This window comes from Anguilla anguilla, chromosome 4 (assembly GCF_013347855.1).
Source record: "Anguilla anguilla isolate fAngAng1 chromosome 4, fAngAng1.pri, whole genome shotgun sequence".
NCBI classification, from domain to species: domain Eukaryota; kingdom Metazoa; phylum Chordata; class Actinopteri; order Anguilliformes; family Anguillidae; genus Anguilla; species Anguilla anguilla.
Window position 1 is genome coordinate 17,857,443 of NC_049204.1, and position 15,940 is coordinate 17,873,382.

At 39.2% G+C, this 15,940-nt stretch overlaps 1 protein-coding gene across 3 annotated transcripts in view; it reads left to right on the plus strand.

Moving 5' to 3' along the window:
• The window catches only part of scn5lab (sodium channel, voltage gated, type V-like, alpha b), a 130,582-nt gene that overhangs the window by 103,704 nt on the left and 10,938 nt on the right, over positions 1-15,940 (plus strand). For 2 of the 3 annotated variants that reach the window (XM_035415363.1, XM_035415365.1), the window contains 6 exons: positions 536-656; positions 6,085-6,239; positions 8,688-8,861; positions 11,627-11,749; positions 14,182-14,454; positions 15,737-15,790. In XM_035415363.1, coding sequence (XP_035271254.1) covers positions 536-656; positions 6,085-6,239; positions 8,688-8,861; positions 11,627-11,749; positions 14,182-14,454; positions 15,737-15,790 — 900 coding nt within the window. Of the gene's footprint in view, positions 1-535; positions 657-6,084; positions 6,240-8,687; positions 8,862-11,005; positions 11,129-11,626; positions 11,750-14,181; positions 14,455-15,736; positions 15,791-15,940 lie in introns of all 3 variants that reach the window. The other variant, XM_035415364.1, reaches the window with a different exon arrangement.

Genomic DNA, 15,940 nt, shown 5'->3' on the forward strand with positions numbered 1-15,940 from the left:
TGAATTTCATATTATTTCATTTTATTTTTCATTTGAATAACGTAATAATGTACTTTCAATGATAAATCCTCCTTTTGGACTAAGATTTGCATCTTGGGGATGTTATTCAAGGGCTGTGTAAATGTATTCATGCTCAAATTGGTATAAAATTGGATATTAAACAAGAAAGATATGTGGATCCTTTCCTTTAGTCCTGTCCTTTTTTGTTTCTTAAGAAGATGAAGATCTAAGATTATTCAGTCCTCATGTCAAAAAATTATTTTATGGAGAAATTTTAATTATATTTATCTGGATTTTCTGAGAAGATTTTTTTGAGGAACTCAAAATGCGTTTTCATTTATGTATCTCATTGAAGCTTTAATTTGTTTATGTTTGTGCTGGCTAGCTTTTAATTGTAATCCCTCACCTAAAAAGACCTATCCTTATAATGATGTCATTCCACTGATAGACTTGAGGGTGTGGCCTCATTCTGTCCATGTTTTGCCTCTTTGTGGCCTGGGTCTTTGTGACTGTCCAAATTTTTATCCTTCTGCAGAAGGACGAGATCAGCCTGTCAGAGGGGAGCACAGTGGACCTCAGAAAGACAGGAGAAGAGGAGGATGAGGACTCCGAGATGGCCGAAGAGGCCATGGACCCCGAGAACTGCTTCCCTGACTGTAAGTACTCTTCATAAATCATTGACAGTGAATGCTGGGAATGCTGCGATTGCGTCACCTGTGCCATCACAATATGCAAGGCATCCAGCAGCCATGGTAGTCACAGCACATGTGATGGTCTGCCTGAGCAGTGTTTGATACTGTGCGTTGGACCTGGAAATTGTTCCTCTGTTATGTAATCTCTGTGTTTTTAAACCTGCGTATCAGCCAGTGTGGTCTCTGTTATACTGGAGAGTATCTTTCTGTTGGGAAATCCCTTTGATCTTTTGTTACAATGGTCCTGTCTCCTGTCAAGCTGTAATGGTCCAGGCCCCTTCCTGCTTCTCACCCAATGCATGCTGGAAAGGCTCCAGCACCTCCTGCGACCCTGACCAGGAATAAGCGGGTATTGATAATGGATGGATGGATGGTCCAGTCCCCTGTAAAACTGCCCTTTTGGTCTGCTTCTTTATCATTGCATCAGCTGGCCACTCAGTCATCGTCCACAGATCTAGATCCTACTGCCAGAATATACATCATAATGACATTCTCAATGGTGGCTGGTTGTACAATAAATTTAAATACAAGTTGTACCACCTATGTAATTATCCTTGGTCAGTGATTGATTTACATCAGTCTGGGTGGTCTAATATACAGTGTGTGCGGTATATTCATTTCATTATAGTCTTTGTGGACATAACAAATCCTTATCCAACCTATGGTTGAAATCATGTGACACAGCACTGGCTAATCTTGGATATCCCATCCGATCTTTATCAAGGAATGGTGTCCCTAAGAGACATGTAATGGAATATGTACTCTCACTGGCTACATCCCCGCGTTCCTAATGACCATTTGCCGACAATGAATAACTGAGCGCTAAATGGGCATGTGGCACTAGACGTGTCACTAACCACCTACAATTCTCGGTGTTGATCTTGGGATGACTACCGGTGCTCTTTTTACGCTTCCGCGATGGCACAGCCGTGGCCGGAGGCATTATGTTTTCGGGTTGTCCATCCGTCTGTCCGTCCGTCCGTCCCTCTCGATTCTCGTGAACGCGATATCTTAGGAAAGCCTGGAGGGAATTTCTTCAAATTTGGCACAAACGCCCACTTGGACTCAAGGATGAACTGATTAGATTTTGGTGGTCAAAGGTCAAGGTCACTGTGACCTCACAAAACACTTTTTTGCCTTGAAGGAATACAAAACACGTTTTTGGCCATAACTAAAAAATTAATACGTTAATTATGATGACATTTTATATCCAAACTAGCTACTGATTGGCGGAGGCATACAACCGCGAGGCGATATTTCTAGTTTTTCTTTTTTTTTTTTGAATGTGCAGTTAATCAAGCCTCAGATGCCCTGTAATATGCTGACTTAATGAAAGGACGCCTTGGAAATGATGATGCTTTAATTGCTTGGCTGCTTGTGCAAATTTTTTGTGACAGATTCTCATGCTTATCCAGAGATTTAATTTGATAATTAATGGTCTAGTGATCATTTGAAATGTATTTACTTGGTTTCCACAACCATGTTTTTATGAGCAACATTACTTGGGGGATTGTACAGATTTGTATCAACTGTAGCTCAAAAGAATCCCCATGGTCCTATTAGACGATGTTCCGCCCCCACATACGAACTATATGCTGTATAAATGACATAATTTATTACATTAATTCATTCATTAATTAAAGTTTATTATTTTATTTATAAGTTTAGCTTATTTCCATGCGAAAGTAATACTTAATGCTAAATATTGTGTAGTAGGATGCATATGTATATAGCCATAGGATATATATTCGTGCACATTTTTCTAAGAATTGAATCATATGAAAAAAACTGCCTGATTGAATTGAAAAAACGAGACCAAAAATAGTAGAAAGTGCAACAGCAGCCTCTCTATGGTATTACGTGTAAATGTGATCTTATTGTGCCGTTAATAAGCACAGCCTTTTTGTCGCTTGTCATAGTAAACAACCAACACGGATTGTGATGGCTGCTGATTTCCTGTGGAGGAGATAGTCGTGTTGCCATGAGTTGAGTTTTCTTGCGCCCTCGATTTCCGCAGCGTAGGTCCGTTCTGCCGTGCGTACATCTGGTGAGCCACACACACTGCTGTTGAAATGCATTACAAGGGAAACTGACTGCACCGCCTTAATGCTGCTGACAGCACACGCTTCCTCCCCCAAACTGCCACATGCCCTGACTGAACAGAAGTAACAACTGCACAGACAATGCGTTCTTGCACATGTGGCTGCAGGTTACGTAACTACAAGACACCAAATGGTGTTGCACTGCAATTCCTTTAGGCTTCAGAAGAGTCTTAGTTATTTCAGTTTTTTTTTTTTTTTTTTTCAAAATTATTCCACAATGTAGCCTCAAAGCACCAAGGGGTCTGTCTGACAATGGGATATTTTTCTTAGACAAATTGATGGCTGCCGTCCGATCAGTTTAGCCATTAACATGTAACACAGTGAATACGGCACGTGCTGCTGATATCTGTAAGCTGCTCCTTTCAAAATGCAGTCAAATTTCAAAGAAATCAAAAAACATGAAGATGACAACATCTTACTGTCCACACAAGGTCGTGACGAATGAAAACAAGTGCTGCTGGATGGCTCATAAGGGGGTGGAAGGTTATGCAACGGACCACTACACTGCAGCACTTCAGCATGACCTGTTCAGTTTGAACAAAAACAAAGCTTACACAATATATTGGAAAACAAAATAGGCAGCTTGCTTCCTGTAAGCGATCAGTTATATATTACCTGTGATTTAAAAGCAGACTGAAATTTTTGTGATGCTTTTGCACCATTTCATCCATTGCAAGTAACAGGGGAAAAATGTGTATGCTTCAAAAAGCACAATCAGGTGGACAGTATATGCAAATGCACTACCTGAGTTATTCTATGAAGTGAGATAGTAAGTTGTACCAAGAAATACTGAGAAGCTCCATTTCCTGGCCATTGCTCTTATTCCTGGCTCAATGGCTCAATTTTTTAGTCATTGTTATTCCTGCACCACAATTTTGTGCACCAGACTGAAAATAATCCCTTGTAAAATGACGGCCAATTTTTCAATTAATGTTATTGAATCACTCCTTGCTCAACGTCAGAAATAGATATGAGCAAAACCAGCCCTCAGAGACAATTTGACACCGAGACCTGTTAGAAAAAAATAACTGCGTTTGTGATTGAGCCGCTTGGGAGCCATATATTTGTTAACACTCACTTAAGACTTAAACCTGGCATCAGACTCTACGAACGTCTTACCCTTGCAATTAAAGTAGTTGTGACAAGAGAGATGCAGGACGTCCAGCTCATGTCCCTGCAAAAAGAAGTGCAGTGGCTGAATTAAGATTTTGCACGGTAATCCTTCAGATGGAACAGATGGTTTATAGTATCAAAATTGGGGAGTGGAAGTCTTCATGGATATATTTTTAAAAGTACAGATTGTTTCTAGAAGTAAAAATGGGGAGTGAAAGTCTGCATGGAAATATTTTAATATTATAAAATAAAATCTTTAGATAGATATATATGAAATATCTTTAGGCAGGTACATTTGATATATGTCATACATGCTTAGCCCTTTGTATGTCATACTTGGTACCCTGTAAATGTATAAAATGGTTTAATTGCAGTGGGTTACCTTTGTGGTTAAGCAATCCCGATGACACCATCAAAAAATGTTGCCATAATCATTGTCTCTTCTTGATGTCTGCTTAATAGCTGTTAATTGCTCCCTAACATAGGCGCCAGACCGCTAAAGTGTCTGTGGCTTTCAAGGAAAAGCTGTCTCATGTCTTTACAAATTGGGTTGCACATACCCTGTTACCATAATCCCATTATCAGGTTTACAGGCAATAAGTTAATTTGTAGGAGCTCAAATACCAGTAATGGACACAGTTAGATAACCATTGAATGTTCTAATGTGATTTTGTAGCAGAGAGCCATTGTTATGGAGGGATGAAGGAAAGCTTTTAAAGAGTAATTGATACTGGGGCTTCTGTTGTGCAAATTCCACCATGTTTTATAAATTGGGGCTGTGAGATTATCCAAGACACGTGCGATTATGAGGGATAAAGATGGATTAGGAAGAGGGGGCAAGGTGCGGGGCAGTGTGTTTGGAAAGGGGTCTCCTGAGCTGTTGGCTCAGTGCTGCTCCATTGGGTTTCATGGGAGATTATCATTGAGATCACTGGAGAGGAAGCAGCAAGACCCCGTTGAGTGTGTGTGTGTGTGTGTGCGTGTGTGTGCGTGTTTAAGATTTAATCAAAATGAAGTTTTGGCCAAGCTTAGCATCCCTGTATTTCAGTGAAATGATGGCAGGGGTAGGTGGTCAAATCTGTATATAATCTGCAGTACTGTGTGCTAACATTTGTTGGCTGTAATTACACCATCAAAATAGGGCTCACTGTTGTACATTTATATCTATTAACAGGGTTTTCAAATGTACAGTTTGTGCCTGCTCTGTGAATAACCTTTTGTCAACTTTGCCAATCCTTTGCATCCCATTTGCAGAGCAATGGAGCATACCATTCCTTAGGGAAAAGAGTGAGCACAATTATAGTCTGACTCCCACCGGGCTGGTCTATCCTATTTTTATGTTGGGTTGAATAATATGGACTAAGAAACAATGCATGAATACCAAACGTAATATTTACTCGGCATGAAAGTGCAGTTAGGTAAACAGTACACAGCATACACTTTCCACAAATGTGTATTATTAGCATCTAGAGATTAACGGGCAGTATGAAAGTTGCATTACAAATAATGCTGATTGTATACAATTAAAGAGAGAAATATGGGCTTTTTATGGTCTCTCTGCCTCAGGGGTCTCATGCCCCTTTTCATGTGAAAAATAAATCTATTTCCAACATATAAACATATAATAGTAATAAGAATAATCCACCCGTTCATCCTTTATCTAACCTGCTTATTCCTGGTCAGGTTCATGGGGGTTTGGAGCCTATCCCTGCTTGCATTTGGTGAGAGGTGGGAATATGCCCTACACTGGTCACCAATCCATTGCAGGGCACATACACTGGTCATGCGCATACTGAACCACTGTGCTGCCCAATCATAATAGTAATAAATTAACTATGTAATGTAATATATAATGGATATAAAATTACTACTGTAATTCATAATAATGCATTTACTATAAGAAGGCACCCATTTTGTGTATTTTTCAAATATTCTGCTCTAAAAGTAAGGTTGTTCAAGTACATTCCAAATATATACCGTATCGTTATTTGAATTAATTTTTGAATCTTTTCTTTGTTTGCTTTTGGCTTCAACTGTGCAACATGAAAGCCATTCAGTATGTGTGGAACCCAGCTGGTGGGCAATGACCCTGTTCAGCAAAATCACAAACTGCAAAATTGCTGTGAAAATTCTGGTAAACAATCAGGCGGCATTAACAGCCCTTTTCCCTGTGACAGCCTGCGTCCGTCACTTCCAGTGCTGTGACATCAACACCACGCAGGGAATGGGCCAGATCTGGTGGCGCTTCCGCAAGACCTGCTACCAGATTGTGGAGCACAGCTGGTTTGAGACTTTCATCATCTTCATGATCCTGCTGAGCAGCGGTGCTCTGGTGAGCCTCCCGAATCTGCCTGACTCCGCCCCTGCCCTCTGCCCCTCTGTCCTTCTGCCCTGTGTCCCTCTGACCCTCTGTCCTCTGTCCCTCTGCCCCCCTGTCCTCTGTCCCCCAGGCCCCTCTATCCTCTGTCCCTCTGCCCCTCTGTCCCCCTGCCCCTCTGTCCTCTGTCCCTCTGCCCCCCTGTCCTCTGTCCCCCAGGCCCCTCTATCCTCTGTCCCTCTGCCCCCCTGTCCTCTGCCCCTCTGTCCCTCTGCCGTCTGCCCCTCCGTCCATCTGCCCCTCTGCCCTCTGCCCTGTGCCCCTCTGTCCCTCTGCCCCTCTGGTCCTTTGTCCCTCTGCCCTCTGTCCAATGCCTGGCCTGGCACAGCTAATCAGCTGTCCGTTGCTTTTCATAGGCTCCTTATAACCCATGGTTACAATCTAAGCCTGTGTGTGCGTGTGTGCGCGTGCCTGCATGTGTGCGCATGTGTGAATTTGGACAATAATCCCTCTGTAATTATCATCATTATTTTCCATTTTTAATTGTTTTAATGCCATAACTGTAACACTACTACTAATTTGCTTGCTAGACTCATTCCGTGGCGCTTGCCAACTGATTAGTTTCCATGAAATTCGAAGAGGTAAAAGAGAGCAAGAATTCTGATGAAACACAAATAAAATACTGTTAAAATAACTGTCGCTTATTTTAACAAATACATATTGTTAAAAAATGAATATGGAAGACCGAACTCAAAGCAACTCCCTTTGGCAACAACCGATGACAGCAATATGAGCAATTAAGTGGAATATGAAAAATAAAAAAACAGACAAATCTGAGTTTCATAGCAAAAGTCCACCTACAGTAAATATCCAGCTGCTCACCTCCCACCGCCTACACGGTACTATTGGCATTGGGAGAATATTAAAATTATAATGTCAGTGTTAAAGGTCTGTGTGAAAATACCATTTGATTGAAATCTACAGCACAGTGTTGTCAAGTCCAAGCAGCAGTAAAGAATGATGAACTGCAGGTTCCTTGATAACTAATGACTAAACCTGCTGTGTGCTAACTCTCTGAGGGAGGAGCCCCAGGGGTCCCTCCATTTCCGAGTCAGAGCAAAAGTAGAATCTGCGTGTGTGCCATGTAGCAAACAAGGTTAATGACAGGCATGCAATATTCCTCTACGTCAAGATAGAATTCACTACCAGGAAAAAAGGCATTCTGGGGCCACATTTTGTTTGTGCAATCATTCACAGCAAAAGAACGGTTTTTATAAAAATTGTACAAAACCAATAAACACAAAATAGCCGACTGAGGAAATCAGGAAATACTGTTAAAGAAATGAAGGGAATACTGCTTTAAGGGTTAACACATCAGCGCAGGGTGGTCTGTCAGGGGGTTTTATGTTCAGGCCTTGGTGCACTTGCGCACAGCTGAGATGAGTCGGGTCAATGATTGGTCAACCCTTCTCCACTCTAATCCTAATTAGTATTCGATCATCCCGAGGCTGAATAGGAGAGCTTCAGCTGCTACCAGCGCCCCGTCTATTCAGTTCTGTCCGAGCAGATGTATGTTACAGTGAGCATTTTCCATTTGGGCAGTGGGTGGGAAGCATTGCCCATGTAGCAGAAGTACAAGGAAAGCATCATGTAAATCCAGCAGACCAGAGCGGAGGGTTTGACGATGCGTTTCGTGGGGAAAGGCTCTAGGAGCAGCATGCTCGCTGTAGCACGTGCTCCAGAAAGCCTTTTGAATTCAAAGGCGCATTTTCCTGTCACGCGTCACCGTTTTAATTTTCATAGCCAGTCACCTGGTGTATTTTCTACTTGTTTTTTTTTTATTCATAGTTTATTTCTGAGCTGAGAAATTATATGACATGGTGGATTTTTTAAATGGTGAAACATTGCATTGAAAGTAATAAAATAATTAAAATGTATTGTGACATGACAAATGCATATGGGCCAGTCGCCTATGCAAGAAATTACACACAAATTAAATTACACACTCATTAAATTTTGAATATTATATTATATTATATTATATTATATTATATTATATTATATTATATTATATTATATTATATTATATTATATTATATTATATTAGCCACATTTCTTTAGTATATAAAGTTAACATGTTTTATTAGCAATTATAGTTACAATAGCTGTAATTGACCTTATATCCCAAAGTGCTTTCCTATATTTGTTTTATTGAAAGCCCATTTATGATGGCCAACAGTATAGGGGTAGATTTTAATTTCCAACAATTGAGTGTGTTGAAATGCTAGAACCCAATGGCTTGTTTGAGATTCTGAGACTGCTTAAGTTGTGAAAAGCAGTAAAAATATCAATCTGTGTAAATAGGTTTTATGTAAAAAATTTAATCTCTCTAAGTCACTGTGGATTTGATTCTCTGCTAAATTCTGAAATGTAAGTCTAAGTAATGTGTCTCTGTGTTCACAGGCTTTTGAAGACATTTATATAGAAAAAAGAAAAGTGATAAAAGTCGTGCTGGAGTTTGCAGACAAGATCTTCACTTACATCTTTATTCTGGAAATGCTCCTCAAATGGGTAGCCTACGGCTTTAAGAAGTACTTCACCAATTACTGGTGCTGGCTAGATTTTTTAATTGTGGATGTAAGTACACCATTTACAGTTTTTCCCATTTTCATGCAATGTTTTCTTCAATGATTCACAAAAAATGGTTTGAAATTGGGTCATACTTTAATCTATACTGCAGACTTACCATATTTGTGAATAAGACATTGATATTGGCTTACAAAATTAGCAATTAATAAGAGGTATCAATATTTTAATTGTTATCCAGGGAGACATATAGGTTATTGTTATATAATTGATCTATGGCTGATGTGCAAGATACTATAAAAGTATAGTATAATTTTTTGTGTTCTTTAAAGAATATTGACACATTTTCACATACCAGACTCAGAAGTGCATTCATTCAGATTTTCCTTTCTATGGATTTATTGGTATTAATAAAACTATATCCACAGTACAGGTATAGGAAAGACTGTTACTAAAAATATATAGTTGCATTTTTGTTTAAAATGCAGTAGTCTAGTGTTTGTTTGTGCCTGTTGTGTCATTGACTTTTGTCAACACACGTATGTACTGTGTAAGAGAATATGGCTGCATTGATGATGGAAAACAAAAGGAATTTGTGGCAGTTCACTTTCACTGTGTATAGCAGTTCACTTTCAGGGGAATTTTGGCCTTTCAAGCAGTTTAATCTCACATGTATTGCAATATCAATGACAATGGACAATGCGTATAAATGTTACAAATGGCCTACTTTCCTGCCTGTCTGAATGATTTGGCATCCGTTGGAGTGAAAATGAGAGATGTCTTTTGAGGCGGTTGCTCGGTAACATGTTTGACTGTGTAAATGTCATGCCCTGTCCTTTCAAGTTAGTGTATGTAATAGGAAGGCTGCACCCTTGTTAAGCCATAACTTTTTCTTCTTCTGTCCAGTCTTTTGTAATGAAATTTGTATTTAACACGGTTCCTGCTTAAATGCATGTGTATTACTGAACAGTACATTGTGCAGGACTTGGTGTGAAAAATAATGCCAGCACATTTTAAAGAACCTTATGAACTCTATGTGGTTAGTCAAGGGGAAAGATGGTCTTATTCTGCAAAGTAATTATAATTTGGCTCTTGTAAGTTTGGTCAAATGTAATGACACTTATATTCCAGTTAGATTCTCTATTGAAAACTTATAAAACAACATAAAGTAGGACTTTAATTGCTTGATTATGTCCCTGTCAAAAATGTCAATCAGCTCTAGTGTATGACTTACAATATATATGCTTTATATTGTCAAGTATGTTTCACAATACCTGGATAAAAATAGTTTTTTTATAGCAAATAAGTGATGTGTGTCTACCCACAGATCTAACCAAAACATTACATAATTCAACTGAAGGCGGTGTAAAGTTATTTTTGATAAATGATGCTTCTCAATCCAATTTGTTTGTGGCTCAAATGGGCTATTGCCATGTTGTGGCCATGCCAGTGCCAACTGTGGCTGTCAGTTCTGTAGGGCAGCACATTATTTGTGTTGCCCAGGGACGCAGTGTTTCACAGTTGCTGCGATTATCCTCATTTCATTGCTCACCAGCTATTCTTCAAGTCAGTTGTGCACTTTGTGTTGAAAATAAGCACTCTTCTGAATCAACAGGGTGTTACAGTGAACTGAATTGGCCTATAGTATCTACTGGCCACTTCAAATTGGAAGAAATTTAAATAAAAATCACATTTAAAAAAAATTGTAAACAATCAATCCATGCAATTTCCTCATAGACTTAAAATAAGCACATTAGCATGTGCTAATGTGCTTATTAGTTTTGATGTGGCCAATTAAACAATGGCAAAGTTAAACCATTAGTTGAAACTGTTGTTAGCAAGAACTCATTCGAGAGACAACACTCTGAAGCTGCAGAAAGTGATAAATACCCCAAATTGTTTCCTGTTAGCCTTGTTTCCACTGCTCATTCTCAGATTAAGCAACGGCAGATAGTGAAATTAGCTTTGTTTTGATGGACGGGGTACTCACAGACTGTATAAGGTAGAAGCACTGTGCATACGAACAATGGCCACAAAATTATATTACCATTTTCACTCCGCCATTGCGAGATGGTCAATTCCTTATCTTCCCTCTCATTAGAGTAACTTTCCTGTACGATTTCATCAGTCACATAGAGGTATATAGTAAGAAGTCCTTGGATTTAACAGTATGACTTATAATCTGATTTACACAGGTCTCAGTGATTGGCCTCTTGGCAAGCGCTATCAATTTTGAGCAAATTTCCACCATGAGAGTCCTCAGGACCCTCAGGGCACTGCGGCCACTGCGAGCGGTGTCCCGGTTTGCCGGCATTAGGGTAAGGCCTACTCTGACCACAGTGCCGTACCTTTGGTCCTCAGCTGCTTAGGTTTTACGCTTTCTTCTGTTGCTGCCATTTTTCTTAAGTGACGTAACCTCCCATTTCCCTCCACAGGACCAGGAAGCAGCTACGAACGGTCATTTCCAGACTGTAGTGACAAGGGCGAATTATGTTTTGTTAATTTACCAAAAATGTATTGAAAAAATTATTTTTTGATTCATATTATTCCACCAATAAGTTTACTTTACAAAATGAATCCTCCAGAATACATTCAGGTCAGCAGAAGAAATACCCCCGGAGATGGCTTTTGTCTTTTTAATTAATTTTCTCATCAATGCTCTGCCTTGCAGCCAATCGAAGGAGAGGGAAGGACATACGCCTGCAGTCTTCTGACTTGTTTTCCTCCACTTTAACAGGGAGTGTGTTGACATCTTATCTGACTGGTTGTGGAACCAACCTAACAATCTTGGTTCTTGAATTTATGTCTCCATGTAGGTGTCTTTAGTAAGCCTTGTAGCTAACACACTTGGGTACTCGGAATTTGGTGCCATCAAATCACTTAGGACCCTCAGAGCTCTCAGACCACTAAGAGCCCTGTCCAGATTTGAAGGCATGCGGGTAAGAGTTTATTCTCTCGCACCCTCTCTCTCTTACTGTCCCAATGCTCTCTTTCAATGTGAAAAGTTTAACCCTTCTGCTGTCTTCATATTATGTATGCATCCTGTTCACAGGGTCAAAAATGACCCACCCTAGCCAGACCCCCTGTGATTAAGCCTCTTCAATGAATGTTAAACCCTAAATCAGTATTATTCATGTAGAAACAACCTGTCACTTCACAATCAGTGAACTACTGTTTTCCTCCTTCACAGTCCAGAGAGACTGTTTTTATTTAGTCTATACCACTCCTTTTAACAACAGAACATACATAAATGTTTTTTTTGTTTTGTTTTATTTTGAAGTAATGGATGTGTGGTGCTTAACTATGATTGTGATTTCAGACTCATAAGCAATGTTTGTACCCTGATGATGTAGCAAGCACTTTTATAAAAATATTTTAAGAAGTAATGTTTATTGTTTTCTAATGGCAGGGTCACTCCTAGAAAAGTCATCCAATTTCATGCTAAAAAAGTTACATTTTGGGGGTTTTCATTGATAAACTCAAATAGGATAGGGTCTATTTTGACCCTGAGGACAACAGTAGGGTTAAAAATGTATTGCGTATCCTTTGATGATTTTAAGATGTATATTGTTTAGATGTTCATTCATGCAATTTCTCACAAATGAGAATGCATATCACCTGCCAAAGTTTATATCAAACTATATCTTTAAAAATGGTAAACAATTAGAAAGGTCAATTTGATGATTGTTTATTATACAATCTGCTATTTGCTTATTCCTAATTCTCATGCTAAGACCTCAAATCCCCACCTCAGCTTCCCTTTAACATATCATTTCCACAGGTGATCATTGTATGCCACCACCTATGAAGCCCCATCCACCCCAGCCCCCCCCCCCCCCTCCCCAACCCCCAATACTGCGCAAATAATTGTACTCATATCAAAGTACTGACTGCAGTAACTGTAGGAGCTGCTGTCACTGCCTTCTCAGTTTCATTTAATGACCTACAGTCAAACTTCCAAACTGCCCCTGTCAGTATTACAATTCTCCGACATTCTCAGCATGCCATGTGACAGTGTTATTTTTATTTTTTCAGAAACAGTCATTTTTTTATAGGGGAAAAAGTATCTAAACAAATCCAAAAAGAAGCTCCTGTGTACAGTACCAAGCAGTATTATTTCATTACACTGTAACTGCAGAAAAACATTAATGAGAATGCTTGTACCTAGGATGTAGAGGACACCATGACACTGTTTCCCTCCTATCTCCACAGTATTAATTTCCATTTCATTCAAACTGCATCTATTTTATCGCTTATTGGTTTGCTCTGATTTCCAGTTCTGGCATTCGTTTTACATGTACATGTGCTCCCTTTATCTGATTCTGTTAAAGTATTTCTTAATTTATTCTTAATATTTAATTTAAAGCTATGACCTGGATGGAACACAACCAAATGATTTATCAGTAATTTCTCAAATTCACATTCTGCAGTCAGCCCTGTAGTTTAATGGGTGAGGGCATAAAACACTTTCTATCAATAACATCCTCATTACATCCTAATTTCATAATCAAAATGAATAGATTGTCCCCCCATACGTGTCTTTCACTCTTGGTCTGATGATCGGTGGGAACTGTTGGAGCTCTTCACAGAATTAAATGGGGTTTTATAGATACAGTATATTTGAGGCTAAAGTGCAGAAGTTTTGGTCTGTTTCTTTAAATCTGGCCAAGGGGATTTGGCATCAAGCTGTTTAAAATGGCCACCACCACTTTTGAGTGCAGAGAAAGGGTTGGGGGAAAGGAAAGTGCTGCCTCATTAGAAGAGGCAGAGAGTTCTTTGTGTGCGGACTCGAAGGGCTGCCCCATGTCCCACCTCCCCAATGCAAAACTGAGCAGCATTCCTGAGATTTGGATAAGCAAATTCAATTACAAATTTCCCCAATAAAGAGTTACAGTAGTCCTTAAACAATCTAGCCCTGTCCTGTCAGTACAGGTCAGTCATTCCTTACAGATACAATGTGACTTGCAGAATTGAATTTTTGTATGAAATTTTGTACATTGCCCTTTCCAACCTTTGCCACATACATGTATGTGTTTTGAATTGTGTTTCTGTTCTAGTTTGTGTTATTACTGTAATTACCTACAGTACACTGACCTCTAAACTGATCATCTTTTATTTGTGGAGATTGATTCCAACTGTGTCAATTATTTCCTATTATTGTATCGTACTTGTAAACAGACAATTATTTTGTTTTTAGACCTGCAATTTATGCTATTGGAAATTTAGTAAAGCTTAAAGTTGGATTGGAATGTCTACTCTGTATTAAAATACTTTCCATGTGTTATTACACAGATCAAATGGTTCTCAATTGTCCACACAAGGCAGGTGACAGGGGGCTGATGGGCTGTTTGTTTTGTTTCTATGGTGACAGGTGGTGGTGAATGCCTTGATTGGCGCCATCCCCTCCATCATGAACGTGCTGCTGGTCTGTCTGATCTTCTGGCTGATTTTCAGCATCATGGGAGTCAACCTCTTTGCGGGGAAGTTCGGCAGGTGTGTCAACAGGACCGGGTACATATACAATGTCTCCATGATCAACAACAAGTCTGAGTGCCTGCTAATGAACGACACACAGTTCTACTGGACCAAGGTGAAAGTCAACTTTGACAACGTGGGTGCAGGCTACCTCGCGCTCTTGCAAGTGGTGAGTTTGGCATTTCTTTCGCCAGCGTAGTTGGGAGATTTTTTTTTGACATTCTTGAAATGTTTTTTGTTGCCTACTTTTGTCAAAAGCCAAAATCAATCGACAAATCAGTGGGACTTCATTTTTAGCAGTGACAGACCCATTACACAAAATTTGTGCTCTGCAAGACTGCCAGCATTCACTCCAGTGTAAGTTAGTGGGTGCAGTAGCCTAGCAACAAGTCACTTAGCTCTGTTCCATCACCTTCTTCTGGCTTCACTCAATACAAACCTTTCATTTGCATCTAGAAATAGTCTGCCCCCAGTCATTCACAAAAGCCTGTAATTACCGGTAACCAAGGCAAAAAGCCAACTGTGGTGATTTCTGCTGATACGCACTCACTTGTCTTAAAGTAATCCTCTGCTTTCATTCATTTTTTCCCTCATACACTATAAAAATCCCATCCTTCAATTTGAGGAAGTCCATATATGCCATTTCCACAGCCTTTGTGTCAGAAGTTTTAATATCCACTGCATTCATCCCCTGATAAATTTTGACATCTTTAGGGGGACAGTATAAAGGTCCATAATGTAAAAATTATGTAAAAAGTGAGTTATGTGAAGAAAAAATATCTTTTTCTCTTCTGTTCTTTTTTACTTTGCTTTTCGTTGAAAGGTTAATGAAAGTAAATGTATATTCTTATCAGTATGGTACGATGACAAGTGGCATAGACAGCTCACGTTCACTATAGCCATCATTATAATATCTTATAGCCTTCAGGTTTGGACAGAAATCAACAATACCAGAAAAAAAACAATGAATAACAAAACATTGCTGCTTGAGTCATTCAAAATGTGTATATCAAATGTGTATGTGTGGTACAGTTGAATTACGTTTCTCAATTAAGTATATGCTCCATATTTATAATAAATTCTAAATCAGCTGGGGCTTTGTAGCCTACTCAGCTATTGTAGCCAGGAATTAATGATTATATAATGAAAACTATAATGTACTTTCTTGTGATTTTGTTCAATTTAAGCAACATTAAACAGGTGCTGTATAGCACATGGTATGAAATGTGTGTCTACAGTAGGACATACTGCACATATTTTTATAACAGTAAGTTGCTTCAGTATGTACTGCTTCCTTCACTTCAACCCTGCCCATGGTGGGTAAAACACTAGTTGTTCATAAAGTAATTAATCATTTTCAATTATAACAACACTGTGTAAATATTGTCAATGGTGTGAGTGTATCATTCCCGTCCATAGTCTGAAGTGTGTGCTTTTGTTTTTGTCTTCAGGCCACGTTTAAAGGCTGGATGGAGATCATGTACGCAGCTGTGGATTCACGTGCTGTAAGTACAGTGCTTTGTGAAATTTATCTTTATTTGCATTCGAGTTGGATAAATACTGCATCTTGCAACCGATTATTAAATTCAATGTTAAATGTTCAAGCGGATTGTTAAAGTGTGTAAATGCAGCAAAATTATCTTATACGGTTCTAC